The sequence below is a fragment of the Panthera uncia genome, chromosome D1 (assembly GCF_023721935.1).
Source record: "Panthera uncia isolate 11264 chromosome D1, Puncia_PCG_1.0, whole genome shotgun sequence".
NCBI lineage: Eukaryota > Metazoa > Chordata > Mammalia > Carnivora > Felidae > Panthera > Panthera uncia.
The window spans coordinates 109500151-109516137 of NC_064808.1; the positions used below are offsets into that span (position 1 = coordinate 109500151).

Here is a 15987-nt window from a genome sequence, read left to right on the forward strand (position 1 = left end):
AAGTTTTTTATCACCCACTGTATCAGTTTTTTTTAAAAGGACAGCACATTAAAACCTCCTAGAGTGTCAACATGAATATACGTAAACATTTACAAGCCCTGTATCTGTCACAGCATTTAATGTACTTATTTAAATATTTATTACATAAATTTGCTATTCTGCTAAGTACAAACAACAGTGATAAGGGACAGAAAAGACAGAAGGCAAATAGAGACTGTTAAGGCACTAAGACAACAACACGCCATCATTTCTACCTATCAAATTAACAAAAATGTAATGAATTGCTAATTCATGTCTTCAGTTGTGTAGGCAAAGAGAACTCTCACAAATTCGGATCAGAGCAGACGACCATGCGGCTTTCACGGGGAGCAAGTGAGCCATGAACACCAGGCCACTTGTCTTAACTAACTTCACCTTGAGAATTTATCCCAAGGAAATTTTCAGAGCAGATGCCGAGATTTTATATACAAGTATCTTCTTCAAAGCATTAATTATAATAGTGAAAAATTAGGAATAATTTGAATACAAAAATGGCTAATTGTATATCCACACAATTAAAAAATCACATTTTTGAGGGCTAATAACAGGACAAAATACTAAAGATTAGTGTTAAATAAAAATACCAGGATACAGTAGGATCCAAATTTTTCAGTATATGTACTATGTCCATAACATGAAACATTAAGAAGAGTTTCCACACTCTAAAAAATTTATGAAACATTGTTTTAACTCAGAAAAAAGGCATATACTGTTAAGAATATTAATTCTTTGCACAATATCCTTAATGCAAATTGTCATATTCTAAGCAGACGTTGCACCAGACTTGCTCATCAGAAAAAAATCTCATATCTTTCTTAAATTCACAAAATTTTTAAAAAGCCTGGAAATTATGGTCACAAAGATCATTTAAAAAGCTACTAATCTTTTGGAAACACAGATCCAGGTGACATTTTACAAAGTAAATTGTAGAGTTCAATACTCACTTTTATTATAAAAATCTTGTTCTCTTAAAGATTTATTCTCAATCACCCACTGACTAGAGTGGTTTTAACTCCAGTTCTTAACCAGTACGACATACCGATTTACTTCAACATGAAATTTTATACAATTTTTGAAATTCTGACATATAAAATGTTGAGATTGGTAATATTTGATAAAGATACATTATTTTAAGGGCACCTGGAAGGCTCAGTCAGTCAGTCACTCAAGCGACTCAGTGGGATCGAGCCCTGCATCAGGCTCTGCGCTGACAGAGCCTGCTTGGGATTCCCTCTCTTTCCCTTTCTCTCTGCCCCTCCCCTGCTCCTGCTCATGCTCTCTCAAAAAAAAACCAAAAAACAAAAAATTAAAAAAATTTTAAAACAGATGATTTTAACAAACACTAAAATTAACTATGCCATATTTTGCTAATGAATTAGCATCACCACATGGTCTGATTACAGCAGAGTTTTACTCACCGACTATAGAATCCTGGGAACAGACCAACATTACCCTTTCATTTGAAAATACTGGTAGCATGAAAATGAGGCTCCCTTCAGCCACAAATAAAATGGGATAGCCCTAGATAGGCTACCCCCAAATTATGGAGCCTCCACGTGGAGGCTGCTTGGGATTCTGTCTCTCCCTCTGCCCCTCTCCCCTACTGGCACTCTCATTCTCTCAACAACAACAACAAAATTAAAAAAACAAAAAACCAAAGACCGTATCCAATAGAGAAGAGAAACCTTGTACCCAAACATTACAAAAGCACTCTCTTCCCTACTTCCAACCAACATTAACGGTATATCATCATCTAACTCCTCTGACCTCAAACCCACAGGACATTTGTCTCTTTTCTGTCCCTCATCCCTCATCTTCCTCCAAAATTAAGACCTCTTAATACCTCATACTGTTTCATACTTCATAATATTTCCTCTTCCCCATTTGGAGTACCAACAACTTCATTCAATTAATTACTGCTGGTTTTCTGGGTGATGACAGACCAAGCTCGCTTCCTCCATGGTCTCTTTCTCAAACCATACAACTCTCTCGTTCCAGACTAACACCCCTAATGTGCAGGTACTGACACCTTTTGGACGAGAAACCGAGAGCTAACCACTCTAATATGAATAAAATCCAAATTGCCCAATGGGAACGTAAAACTCTCCCAAATCTGTACCTTCATTACCCCTCTCCAGGAACAGGCCCTCTAGCCCCTAATAAAACGCTAATTCATCAAATTCTCAATTAACCAACTTATTTTCAGCATACAAACCCCTCTCCTGAGACACCCTGGTGCAACCTCCAGTTCTCGCTTTTCCTGTCAAAATTCCAGCTCAAGGATTTCTATCTGAATGAAACTTTCCCCAGTTTTGCCCAGAAAGGATGGGATGTCACCGCCATGCTGTATACACTTCCCCAGCCCTTAGTTCAATCTCTAAAATGAGACACACTATTCTATCCGGTATTAATAACAATTAACAGTAAGTAACATACACTGCGAATGTCAGCCATACCAGTACTTTGTGTTCAAATTACTCATTTAATCCTCAAAACACCGTGTGATCAATATTACAGTTGTCGTAACTATTTTCTTTTGAGAGAGAGAGTGAGCGGGCACAAGCAGGGGAGGGCAGAGAGGGAGAGACAGAATCCCAAGCAGGCTCCACACTGTCAGCGCAGAGCCCAACATGGGGCTCAATCCCATGAACCGGGATATCGTGACCCGAGCCGAAACCAAGACTCGGATGCTCAGCCGACTGAGCCACCCAGGCACCTCTGTATTAACTATTTGAAAGCTGAGGAAATCGAGGCTCACGGGGTGTAAATGGCAGTCGCGGTCACGCAGCTGGGACCAGCCATCTGCCCCCAGAGCCCACTCCCTTAACCCCTGTGAGTACTGAGTCATGTGTCACTGCACCGGCAGACAGTAAGCCACGTGAGGTCCTCTCTTCCTCATCTTTATCCTCCCACGGGACAAGCTCTGCATATTATCCACGCTCACCCAATATTTGTTGAGACAATGAGCAAGTAGATTAACACAAGTGGTCTTATCCTTTAGAGGAAATACATGCACAGTTAAACAGGCCTGTCATAGAGCTTCCTACCAAGAGCGGTTCCAGTGGTAAGAATTTCAGGTAGGAGGGGGACTCCGTTCTCAAGTAGCTGGGTTATGACACGCCCCTCAGAGGGTCTCCACCACGTCTCGGGCCCTACGTCGATGCAGCACCAGGCTGTGTGATTGCCACGGTATCCCAAAAGGAGGCAGAGCAGTACAAAGCCAGAGTCCAACGGCATTGGCTTGATATCCCGGAGCACATTCTCACGGGCGAGTCTTAGCGCTCGTAGCCCGTGCCTGTGCGTGTCAAATGTCAGATCCTCAGGCCCCGATCGACTCCCCCCAGTTAGGTCCCAGCCGTCCCAGCCGGCAGAACCTCCAGAAGAAAAATACCTTCGTCTCGGCACCCAACGCAGACGATACCCGAGAGCCAAGGCCAAGCTTTACGGGAGGCAGAAGGTGACTGACACGAGGCCACTACTGATGAGCACCCTCACCAGGTCATGACAACACTGGAACGTGACAGAAACTCTAACTTCTCAGGCCCCGGAGGCCACCCTACTTCTTTCCCTTTTACTGAATGGGACCGAAACTCGACTCTAACTTCTCATACCTCGGAAGTCGTTCTACTTCTTTCCCTTTTATTTTCAGTGCTTTGAAATTTTTCTCCCAATCATGGACCGTAGAGAGATGTTTTTCCACTAGAGCTTCCATATCAACTTGTCCAATTACGATCCATTCCTATTAAAGAATGGAAAACATATTAAAGAAACAGAATTTATTAACATATAAAAAATTAGGGTCCAACTAATTAACACTGATAAAAATGTACAGATGTAAGGTATTCAGGTAAATTTCAATTTAAGTACGCAAATATAACCATTACTGTAGAGCCTAAAAAAACTGTTTAATATATAAAAGTAAGTGATCATCAAACTTTTTTTAAAAGACCACAAAACCCTTTTCTCAGATTCTCTTCTCAAATTTGATGTATCCAAATACAGAATCATTTGGCAAAGCCAAGGCTACAAATTTGAACGTATGCACATTCAATCAGTCCTAGAAACCCGACAGTCAGAAGCAGCACCCGGTGGCAACTGGGAGACCGGCTGACTTCTCAGTCACGCGTCTTGGGAGCGAAAGGAAGGACGAGGGACACAGCTGGGGTCTCTCCCCATTGAGCAGCCAAGGTTCACTCCAACACGAGGAGGAAGTGAAATCCTCTCCACCTCACTACATCTGAGACCTCACTCCAAGGGCCGCTCGATTCCAAGAATGAATGAAAGGAGATAGTTTCCCAAGAGGAGTTAAAATGGACACAACAGAATCTTGTCACATCCCAAGCTGATGCAACTAGTTTCTCAATCTTCAAAGAGTCAAAGACAAAAAAATCTTAGTATAACTTTGTTCTCATCTGTGGTGTAAGTCTGGGTTGCACAGGAATCCTCACACTGGCTCCCCACCTTGCCGTACTTTTACGTCATGCCACACAAGATAAACCGCAGATCAGTACACTTAATACTCACTCAACCAATCAGATGAAACATTATAACAGAATAACAGACAATTACAAGTTCCATACCTTATGTTGGTGTAAAACAGCTGATAATCTCCTAAACAGATCTTCTGCTTTGCTGAAAATAGTCAAAAATCCACTTGCATTTCTATCAATCATAACAGAAAAAATGGACTCATCTCCGGCCTCACCCACTCCCCTAAACTGATTAGGAATGCCAATGAACCTCTTCATTTCTCTGTAATATTTAGCCCGGATTTCTTCAAGAGGAGGCCTGAATTGTAACCGTCCCTGTCTGAAAACAAAGAAATAGCTTTAACATATGAATTACTGGAAAAACATGGTCTGAAAATGAAAGGGGCTGTAAGAAAGCTTACTTGTGCACTAGGTCTATGCTTATTTCTGGCAGGTTCTCATTCAGTGCCTCCAGGCCCATCTGATACTGGTGTTCGAGGGCTTTGTACAGCTGGTGATTCCAGTGCTGCTTCCACGCATGCATGTCACCGGCCTGGAACCCCTGATAGGTTAGAGTCACGTTTTTTATTTAAAAACCAGGTGACAGAATGGATGTGGGGAATAAGCTTCGGAACTCCCTGGGCCTGCACCCATGGGTTAACAAGGCACAGAGAATTACAAGGCCATGGGATGCTCTCATCCAAGTTTACATCAACAAGATCGGGGGAATAAAGACAGAGAAGGGGGGCCAAGTCCCCCAGAATAGAGGGGGGGGGCAAAGGCCCCCAGAATAGAGAGAGGGGACAAAGGCCCCCAATACAAAGGTGTATGAGGTAAACAAGATTAGGCATTCAAAGCAAAAACACCCCCCTCCCACACCCATTTAGTACTAGAGCAGAAAGCTGCTTTCACAGGAGGGAAGGCTGAAGTTAGGTAAACAGGTAAATTGGGCTATAGACCCTGTGGGGCAGTGAAGCTGCCCAGAGCTGAGATGATTAACAAAAGAAAGGTGCATTTGCAGTGATAGGTATTGAGGAGGGCACCTGTTGGGAAGAGCACTGGGTGTTGTATGGAAACCAATTTGGTAATACATTTCATTGTCCTTCAACAACAACAAAAGAAAGGTGCCTTGTCGACCCTGAGGTCACGTGTCCTACCTGCCTCGTCCCCTAGGCTAAGACAAACAAAGGTGCTGCCTCCTGTCCTCTGTAAACAACCTTCCGCCAGGCTGCCCGGTGGCCCGACGTTGTTGTGTCTTAACCCAAACCCCTAACCCCGAATGTCTTCAAGACCCCCTTTCCCTCATGTCCACAAGTTAATGTTCACAGATTCATTGTCCCTTTGTGCACGTCCATTGCCATGTCTGTAAGCCTTCTGATCCCAATAAAAGCGGAGCAAGGGCCCTTATTTGGGGCTCTTGTCTTTTCTGGACATTAGTCATCTCTCGCTTTAATCCTGCGTCCCACTCTCTTGCTCCACAAGAGAGAACTTTAGACTTAGATTCTACGACAAATGGGGTCTTCATTTAAAGCATTTATATCGTATATAGTGAAATTATAAGCAAAAAAACAAACAAAAAAAACAACCCATTTTTAACATCTTAAAACATGCAACTCCTTCACTGCTACCTGTAGTAGGACAGTTTATATAAAGTCAAATATAAAAATTTCCAAGCTTCATGCTTTTAAATAGTCCACAAAAAAACCGGCAAAATTTAAAATATCAAATTAACGTTAAGTGGATGTTATATATGGGCTTTATACTATGGCGCTAAAAAAAAAACTCAGTGGTTTATTTGATCAACTTCTTAGACCTCTTTCTAAAACCCCCATCAAGTGCAGCTCTTCTCTTCCTTCTTCACCCCTTAAATAATCCACCGCGCATTTTTAAAAAATAATCAACTGAAAAATAAGAAGGTGCTCAAGACAGTTTATACTCTTTGTGCTTCCATATAACCATAAATACATTAATGCTAACACTTGTTTTTTCTTCAAGATCTAAGAATTGGGAGCTCCCAGGTGGCTCAGTCGGCTAAGTGTCTGACTCTTGCTTTCAGCTCAGCTCATGCTCTCGGGGTTCACGAGTTTAAGGCCTGGATCAGGCTCTGTGCTGGCGGCACAGAGCCTGCTTGGGATTCCCCCTCTCCGGCTGTCTCTGCCTGCCACCCTCCACCCCTGTGTGTGTGCGCACATGCTCCCTCTTTCTCAAAAGAAAAAAAGAAATAAACTTAAAAAGAATTGAAAAAGGGGCGCCTGGGTGGCACAGTCGGTTAAGCGTCCGACTTCAGCCAGGTCACGATCTCGCGGTCCGTGAGTTCGAGCCCCGCGTCGGGCTCTGGGCTGATGGCTCGGAGCCTGGAGCCTGTTTCTGATTCTGTGTCTCCCTCTCTCTCTGCCCCTCCCCCGTTCATGCTCTGTCTCTCTCTGTCCCAAAAATAAATAAAAAACGTTGAAAAAAAAAAAAAAAAGAATTGAAAAAAAATCTCAGGGCACCAGGTGGCTCAGTCGGTTAAGCATCCAACTTCAGCTCAGGTCATGATCTCATGGTTCGTGAGATCGACCCCACATAGGGCTCTGTGCTGACAGCTCAGAGCTGGAGACTGCTTCGGATTCTGTGTCTCCCTCTCTCTCTGCCCCTCCCAAACTCACACTCTGTCTCTCTCTGTCTCTCTCAAAAATAAATAAACATTAAAAAAAATTTTTTTTTAACTTAAGAACTGAAAACTACATGTAAACAGATAAGACACATAATTCATCCTCAGCTAAGACACCCTACCACAGACCGGGCAGGAGGCTCTGTGCATTACACTTACATAAATACCATAATTTATCAAAATGTGTATAGAAATGGAATTTTACCCAAAAAAAAGGAAAACACTCTGAAACGGTTATTTCAATTACTGGGCTTCTGCCCAACTTCGCTTCATGTTCTACACATGTCTCCACCAGCTAAAAGAAAACTAAACAATGGTAACGTTTAAGCACCAAGTCAAAGAAACTACTAAGTCTGAACTGAGAAACTGGACGTTCCAAAAGATAAATGAAAACTTATTTTTATATTTTTAAATGTAAATGCATTGCTAATTTGTGGTCTTTATATACAATTCAGTAGAACTCTACATTTATTAGAAATTTCTTAGTAAAGATTTACAGATAACCTTTATGAACTCGTCCTCAACTCCTATATTTACCTTCTGAAAAGATCACACTCAAAGAGTAGACACCAAGGAAAACATAATTACCTGGGCTTCTACGCTTGCTAAGCCAGTTCTCAATTCTTGTAATCCATCTTTCCAACGCTGCTGCTGCCGAAGCAGATCAATGTTCATGAGAAAGACGACCTGTTAAAAATTAAAGCACAGCAGTCGCAAAGTAACCCTGGAAAAGCAGTAACTTTTCGGTAGGAAAACCTGACAGACACCAACCACCTCAACCGAGTGATCAAGATTAATTCAACCGATAGTAAGACATAGAAATAACTGATTGATACCCCGACAAAGGCAAACATCGATGCTGCGGTATTTCTGTCAGAACCGCATCACCGTGATCTAAGAATGAGAGAGCTTCACACAAACCACATTGAGACACTTTCTACAAAAAAATGACTGATTCTGTAATGAGTATCAAGGTGATGACAAGCAAGGAAAGTCTCAGAAGGAGGAGGAGACTACAGAGACTCAACGACCAAATGCAACATCAGTGGAAAAGCTGTAAAATTCAAAACCCGTCTATTGCCTAGTTATCATAAATGTAGTATGGTTATTCAAGTTGTTAACAACAGAGGAAGTCAATAAGTGTGAACTCTGTACTATTTTGCAAACCGTAAGTCTGTTAAATAATTAGACTTCCAGATAAGTAAAAACTATTTCAAATTATAACACACGGTGCCTGGGGGGTTCAGTCAACTAAGCATCCAACTCTTGATTTCAGTCCAGGTCATGATCTCACAGTTTGTGAGTTCGAGTCCCACCCACGTCGGGCTCTGTGCTGACAGTGCAGAGCCTGCTTGGGATTCTCTCTCTCTCTCTCTCTCTCTCTCTCTCTCTCACTTTCTCTCTTACTCTCTCTCTCTGCCCCTGCCCTGCTCTGTCCCTCTCTCAAAAACAAATAAACTTTTTTTTTTAATTTAAAAAGAATAAAATTACATCCCAATTACCATTTTAATAATACTCTTCATAGATTATCTAATTGTACAAATAAAACCTACCTTTTCACAAAATGTAGTGTGCCATTTTCTCAGTTTTCTATTTTCGGTGGCAAGTCGTTGGGCAGCATTTTGGAGCTTTTGAATGTAGGCTTCTAATTCTTTAGGATTATCCCAAGTAATCTGTGACTTTCCCCCACTTCCTGCTTTTGAATTCTAAGGTACAACAAATGTCATTTAGCGATACAATGCATTTCTTTTTTCCACAAGATTTCACACTGTCCATCTTCAGTCCAGTTATCCCTAACACTATCTGCAATGAGGACGCATAGAGTAATGCTTCCATTTTATAAACAATAAGGATAAGGCAATGTGGCAAAATGAATAGCTCCCTCCCTCCCAAGTTTCCTCTCTTAGAGTGAAACAGCCCTAGATGAGCTAGATTGACCTCTCTGTCTCTGTCTCTGTCTCTGTCTCTCTCTCTCTCTCTCTCTCTCACACACACACACACACACACACACACACACACACACAGGAATGACAGGTGGAAGGCAGCAGACGACCTTGAGGCCTGGAGAGCTGAGGAGAGACACATGCACGCTTCCTCACCGTCTCCATATGTGCAGGACAGGGCGATGGACACACCTCCCACCAGGAGCCACCTCCAAGAAGCCGGCTCCCTCTGGCCAAAGGACTGGGAACACTGTGGTCCAAGGGAACCTTTAGCAATACCCACCCTACTCTGGCCAAACACCAACAGAAATGCCACAGCTCTGCAGCCTGAGCAGGACCAAACAGGGGGCTGACCCTTCATCCACCAATCAAAGGCCAGGAGTATTCAAGTCCTCGTCAAGGGAAGGCTGGCTGAGCAACGAGCTGCCCACCCCCGGGCAGGCAGGTCAGTCCAGTGCTCCCTCCCAGCCACGTGAATGGGGCTCGAGAAGGGGCCAGGCTCATACCCTGCTTAGGGGCAGCACAGGCCGGGCCCACCCTCAAGGGAAGGTGTCAGTGCCCTGAAAGGGGCACTCAACTCCCACTCCCTCACGGGAAGCCGCGCAAGTCCAGGACGGTTCCTGCGGGGCCCAGCGGAGTGTGGAGCACACACACTCACTCGGGGATCACTACGCTTCATTCCATCACAGAGAAACGCTACTCAGAAAGGACCGCAAACTCAAAAGCTAAGACCATGATAGCCAGGAGGAAGTAGAAGATTCTGAAAGTGCTAACAGATCTGTCAACTGTGACTTTCATTTCTGGTAACAATATCCTTCGGTAAAGGGGGGAATACAAACATTGCGGGACAAAGGAAAAGACAAGAAAATCCGTTGCAAAGCTGCTCGTAAGACATGGCTAAAGCCAATTCTCTCAGTAAGGACTTCAAAAGCAAAGGAAAACTCTGGGATTAGGGAAATGTCAATATAAAATAAACTGTCCTTCTTGTGAATTTCTTAAATCCTACCCGATGACTGAAGCAAAAATCAAAACCCCATGTGCCTGGTGCTGTGTGCACACAGACAGTACTACACACTCAGGACAAATATGTAAGGATGGAGGGGAGAAAGTGCCCAACAGCAGCCAGGTTTCTACACGTCCTTGACGTGCCGCCTGGCAAGGCAGGGGCTCACTCACGTCCAGAATACAGCAGACCCTCCATACGCAGCCACTGAATGGATGAAACGCAATCTATTCAATCCAACAGAGCACTCCGTGCAACAGCCTAGAAAGCATGAATGAGCAGCCACCACACGTGACCCACTGTCGCACTGCTAGAGGTCATGAAGGTAAGTAAGTCAGAGTCCCTGCCCTCAGAGACAGCGAGTGGCCAGAGGATTAGAAAGAACCTCGGCGTTCTTGCTCCTTCCATCTTGGTTTCTTCTCTACTATTCGGTCTCATTTAACATATGCTAATTTAATGATGTACTTCTCACAACCCAATTTCTCATAGAAATATCAACAGATGTTTCTTTGAGTATATTTATTAGAGAAGAAAAAGTCCTAAAGGTGTGCAATTAAACATTATCTATTTGGTAAAAAGGGGTAAAAAAATAATAAAATATTTCCCATTTTCAAAAGTACCCTTGTAACAGGTACAGAAAAAAAATTTAAAGGATATACTCCAGACTGCTAACAATGGCCATCTCTTGGTGATACAGTTTTAAAACACCTTTTTTCCTCTTGTTTACCTGTGTTTTTTAAACTTTGCATTATAAAGTTTGGAGCTTTCGCAATAAAAAATTTTTCATTAAAAAAATTTTAAAAATTTAAAAATCTGTAATATGAATTATAGGACTTGTTGTAAATTGTAGGCCTGAGAACTAGTGAGCAGAACAAAGTTAATGTAGTAGATCTGACCGCCATCCCTTAAAGGCCTATTTAACATCCTGACCCTGACGCGGCCCTGGCACCTGCACACGTGGATCTTGGAGGCCCCCCACCACCCTAACTTGTAAGACAGCTCATGGTAGCTCAACCACACAGTTTATACTCAACACTTGATCTCCTTCTGGGCATCTGGAAGTTTGGTACATTATCAGGCAGAAGATACCTCCAGGACGAGTCCCCCAAAAGTGCCCAGGTACAGAGTCTCTAATGGTCTTCCCGGTGAGAAAACATCACATGTATTACAACTTGTGATGGGGAGCAGGGCGGGGGTGCGGGGGCAGGTGGAGGACGCCCTGTGTGGGTCCACAGGGAGGGGTTCCTGACAGCCAGCGCCCCGTTTGCCCAGCCTTCGTTCCAGGCCCTTCCCTGTATGGACTCTGCTCTGCACCTCCTGCTGTAGGAGACCATAAGGAGGTTGGCCGTGAGTACAACTACACCATGACCTAGCAGTCCTCCTACAAAAGCACAGAAACTGGGCGCAGTCTTGAGGAAAATCACAACCACTGATCCACTTGCAAATAAAACAATAAGAAAAGGGTATAAAACAATAAGAAAAGTTACAAGTCACATAGTAATAGTATAGTTTGAAAACTAGTGTAGGTTTTCCTAATGCCATATGCATGGATATTTAAACAAGCACAGATAAAAAAAAGTCAAGTAAATCTCAAAGTATAAAATCAGGAGATGACAGAAAAGCATTAAAGACTGGTATATAAGGCCTCACAATTCAGGGGCGCCTGGGTGGCTCATTCAGTTAAGCATCTGACTCTTGATCTCAGCTCAGGTCATGACCTCACGGTCGCATGGGTTCCAGCCCTGCATAAGGCTCTGTGCTGACATCTCAGAGCTGGGAGCCTGCTTGGGATTCTGTGTCTCCCTTTCTCTCTCGGCCCCTCCCCCACTCACACTTCGTCTCTGTCTCTCTCAAAAATAAAATTCTTTTTAATGTTATTTATTTTTGAGAGAGAGAGACAAGAGTGCAAACGGGGGAGGGACAGAAAGCAAGGGAGATACAGAATCCCAAGCAGACTCCAGGCTCTGAGCTGTCAGCACGGAGCCGGACATGGGGCTCCAACTCACAAACCATGAGATCATGACCTCAGCTGAAGTCAACGCTTAACCGACTGAGCCACCCAGGTGCCCATGAAAAATAAACTTTAAAAAAAAAAAAGACCTCACAATTCAGTGAATAAGTACATAATAATAAGTAATAATAAGCACACAAGTTGTATACTACATGTATTAATTCACTGGATCAAACTCAGCACCTGAATATGTGAAACACTACAACCACTTAAATCTACAAGTGTTACTTGTTAAAAGTGAAGGAAGTCACTGGGGAACAAAACTTTGATCAATATTAAGCTGAAGGGTACACTAAAAAACTAAGAAACAAGAAACACCTCACAAGTAAAATCTAATTATTATAACACAGAAAGTCCCTTTACCTTAATTATCTGTTCAAATGCTAATGCAGATTGTAACATCATTGGTCTCTGACTTTGAATCATTTGTTGATCGATGGAATTGTAAAAATGTGCCACCTACAAAGTAAAAGTACAATTAGCAACAATCATTAATAACTAAGACACTTAATTTTTCACCTGTTTTCATTTTTACTTGTTTGAACGGAAACATCAATGCTTCTCATCGTAAGATTTAACAAGAAGCAGCTTTTCATCTCTAATACAGCACTGATGCCCATGTTAACATACGCAGTCACTCCTTGCTGAGTTCCCACAATGTGCCAAGTCCCGTCCCAGGGGCTGATTAAACAAAGACTAGAAAACCCAGTCCCTGTGACCAAGAAGTTCACAGTCTCAGGGGAAATATGGAAGAAACCAGTAAAGCATATCAAATGCTAAAAACTGAACTCTTCACTCCTGCAACTCTGCAAACGTGTTCCTTTGTCAGCATTTAACAATTAATCCACTTCTCAGACCAAGAGATCCTTGAGTTGTCCTTTACTTTTCTTTTACATCCCACATCAATGAAGTCTACTGACTATACTTTTTGTTTGGTTTTTTATTTATTTTTTACTCAAATTCTAGTTAGTAACATACTGAGCAGTATTGGTTTTGAGAGCAGAATTCAGTGATTCAGCTCTCACCTACAACCCCTGGGGCTCATCACCAGGTAACTCATCCTCCCCCCCTCCCCCCCTCCAGCAGCCCTCAGGGTATTGTCTGTACTTAGGACTCTCTTGTAGACAGGATGCCTGGTCTCTCAGTCCGTTGAGAGTCTGACTTCAGCTCAGGTATTATCTCAACTCACAGGTTGTGGGATAGAGTCCTGCATTGGACTCTATGCTGACAGCAAGACTTGCTTGGGATTCTGTCTGTCTGTCTGTCTGTCTCTCTCTCTCTCTGTCCCTCCCCCACACACCAACACACTCCCTTTCTCTCTTTTGAAATAAATAAACTTAAAAAAAAAAGTCTCTTGTGGTTTGTTTTCTTCTCTTTTTCCCTCCCTTCCCAGATGTTCATCAGTTTTGTTTCTTAAATTACACGAGTGAAATCATGAATTTGTCTACTGCCTACACTTTTACAACATACGTTACCGGCAACCATGTCACGCACGTCCACCAACCCCAAGGAGAGTGAGCACCCCCGTCGCTCGACAAGACCAGTGTGGCCGTCTCCAAACTGGTCTGTCTCCAGCGGTGGCTTCCTAGTGTCTGTTCAAAGCATTCAAAGAAGCCAGAGTGGTCCTTCCTAAAGATAAGTCACACTATTCTATACGCTCCACCAAAACTCCCGATGACTCCCCACTGCATGTGAGAATAAAACCCCAAATCCCAACACTCTCACCTAAAACCTTCCACTGGCTTCCCAATACGCTGTCGGATAAAACCCAAATCCCCAAGCCATGCCGCTCCCCCAGAACATACGTTTTGCATAAGCTGCCCCACCACAGAGCCTCACTGCAGGGCGGCCACGCTGGGCTCCTTGCTGCTCCTGTGACCTCCAGGGGAGTCTCCCTCAGGAGCCACGTGTGAACGTCCTGCACCCAACAGCCTTCCTCCAGACACCTGCAAGCTTCTGTGTCTTCCCAAATATCACCTTTCAAGGCCTACCCTGACCACTCTGTATAACACGGCAGTCTCTGCTCCAATCGTTTTTTCTTTTGCTTCACAGTACTTAGCACTACACTAGCTCCCAAATTACAACACCTGCTTCAAGAACAGCATCTAGCAAACAGTAGGCACTTGGTCATTATTTCTTCAATCAAGGAATCAAAAACCAGAGATACCTACAAGGTACACTGATGAACGAAAGAGCAACTGTCAACTCTGTTGGGGGAAAAAGAGACGTTCAGGAAAGCAGATCAAGTGGACACCATGGAGTAAGTCGAAGGAATTGAAAACGATGGTCTTTTCATGTCTGTATCCCCAGCACCTCACAATACACTTGGCCCAGAGTACATTCTTAAAACATATTTCCTAATTTTACAGACGGTCTGCTTCCTGCCACTAGTACACATAAAAATAGGCTGCATTTGGTGGAGGATATCCAGGGTACTTATCCTACACCACAGTCGCAGTCCAAGAAAAAGCCTATTCCAGAACACTAGAAGCAAAAGAATGCACAGTATTACAGCAATCTGGCTGAGCTACTCTAACCAACTCCCACTTCCCACTCCCTGCTCCGGCTGAATTCTGGCTCAGAAGTGAAGGTACGTGTAAACGGATCTCCCCAGGGGAAATGCCGATGCTACATGACCACACTCGTCCTTGGAGCTCCTGTGTTGTGCACTAAATACACAGTATACGAGAGTGAGCAAGCCTCTCTGCTTTCAAAGACGCAGCCCGTCTGTGTAACACTCACCCACCCCACCCTCGTGCTCCTGAGACAAGCCACATACCCCTCCAGGCTCACACCAAACAGCATTCCTCCGTAAGGATTTACCTGATACTGCCTCTACCCCTACCCAGGAAATAACTGAAAATTGCCACCTCTATGCTTTCCTGGGACTTTACAAAATCTTTAAAAGAGTACTCATAATATATTACCTTTTTTTTTAATGTTTATTTACTTTTGAGAGAGACAGAGACAGAGAGAGAGACAGAGAGACAGAGCATGACTGGGGGAGGAGCAGAGAGAGCGATATCCCAGAATCAGAAGCAGGATCCAGCCTCCACAGTCAGCACAGAGCCCAACACAGGGCTCGAACCCACGAACCACGAGATCATGACCTGAGGCGAAGTTGGATGCTCAACTGCCTGAGCTTCCCAGGTACCCCAATACCTATTTTATCAAGTTTTCACTTATCTGTCATCAGTACATAAACTTAATGGAATAAATATGGGCTTTGGAGCCACCTTTGGTATCAAATCCCAGCTTCATAACTTACTAGCTACGTGGCATCAGAAAAACTATGTTATGAATCGGATCCCCAATTAGTAATGTGAAAAACGGGGAGTTAACTGAAATAACATAAATAAGGTATCTACCAGAAGGCCTGATATTTATGAGGATTCATTGTTTGTTTCGCTCTCTCCCTCTAGACCAGTGGTTCGCAACCATGGTTGATTTGCACCCAAGGGGACACTTGGCAACGTCAGGAGACACCTTTGAATGTCAATACTAGGCAGGTACTACCGGCCAGAGAGGCTACCCAACACCCTAAAATGCAGAGGACGCCCCCACAGAAAAGAAGTGGTGCAAAATGTTAACAGTGCTGAGGCCGAGAAACCATGTGCCAGAATACAGCAGCCACGTATTAATCTCACACCCTCGCTACACTGTGCACAGCAGTACAGGTGCTCAGTGGATCCTCGATCAAAGAACAGATGGAGAGCAAGACAGACAGGATACTGCTCTTGCCTCTAATATATTATTCCGGACCACTAAGACACCTCTCCTGCCCCTGAGACACCTCTCCTGCCCCTGAGACACCACTCCTGCCCCTGAGACACCTCTCCTGCCCCTGAGACACCTCTCCTGCCCCTGGG

At 43.7% G+C, this 15987-nt stretch overlaps 1 protein-coding gene across 4 annotated transcripts in view; it reads right to left on the bottom strand.

The window, feature by feature from the left end:
• Positions 1–15987, bottom strand: part of DYNC2H1 (dynein cytoplasmic 2 heavy chain 1) — a 348288-nt gene that overhangs the window by 303494 nt on the left and 28807 nt on the right. For all 4 annotated transcript variants that reach the window (XR_007454148.1, XM_049614182.1, XM_049614176.1 and 1 more), the window contains exons 13-18: positions 12482–12577; positions 8715–8867; positions 7750–7848; positions 4931–5070; positions 4620–4848; positions 3651–3778 (exon numbers count right to left, since the gene is read on the bottom strand). Coding sequence is in view for 3 of the 4 variants with exons in the window: in XM_049614182.1 (XP_049470139.1) it covers positions 3651–3778; positions 4620–4848; positions 4931–5070; positions 7750–7848; positions 8715–8867; positions 12482–12577 (845 nt within the window). In the remaining variant the exon portion in view is untranslated. The remainder of the gene's footprint in view (positions 1–3650; positions 3779–4619; positions 4849–4930; positions 5071–7749; positions 7849–8714; positions 8868–12481; positions 12578–15987) is intronic.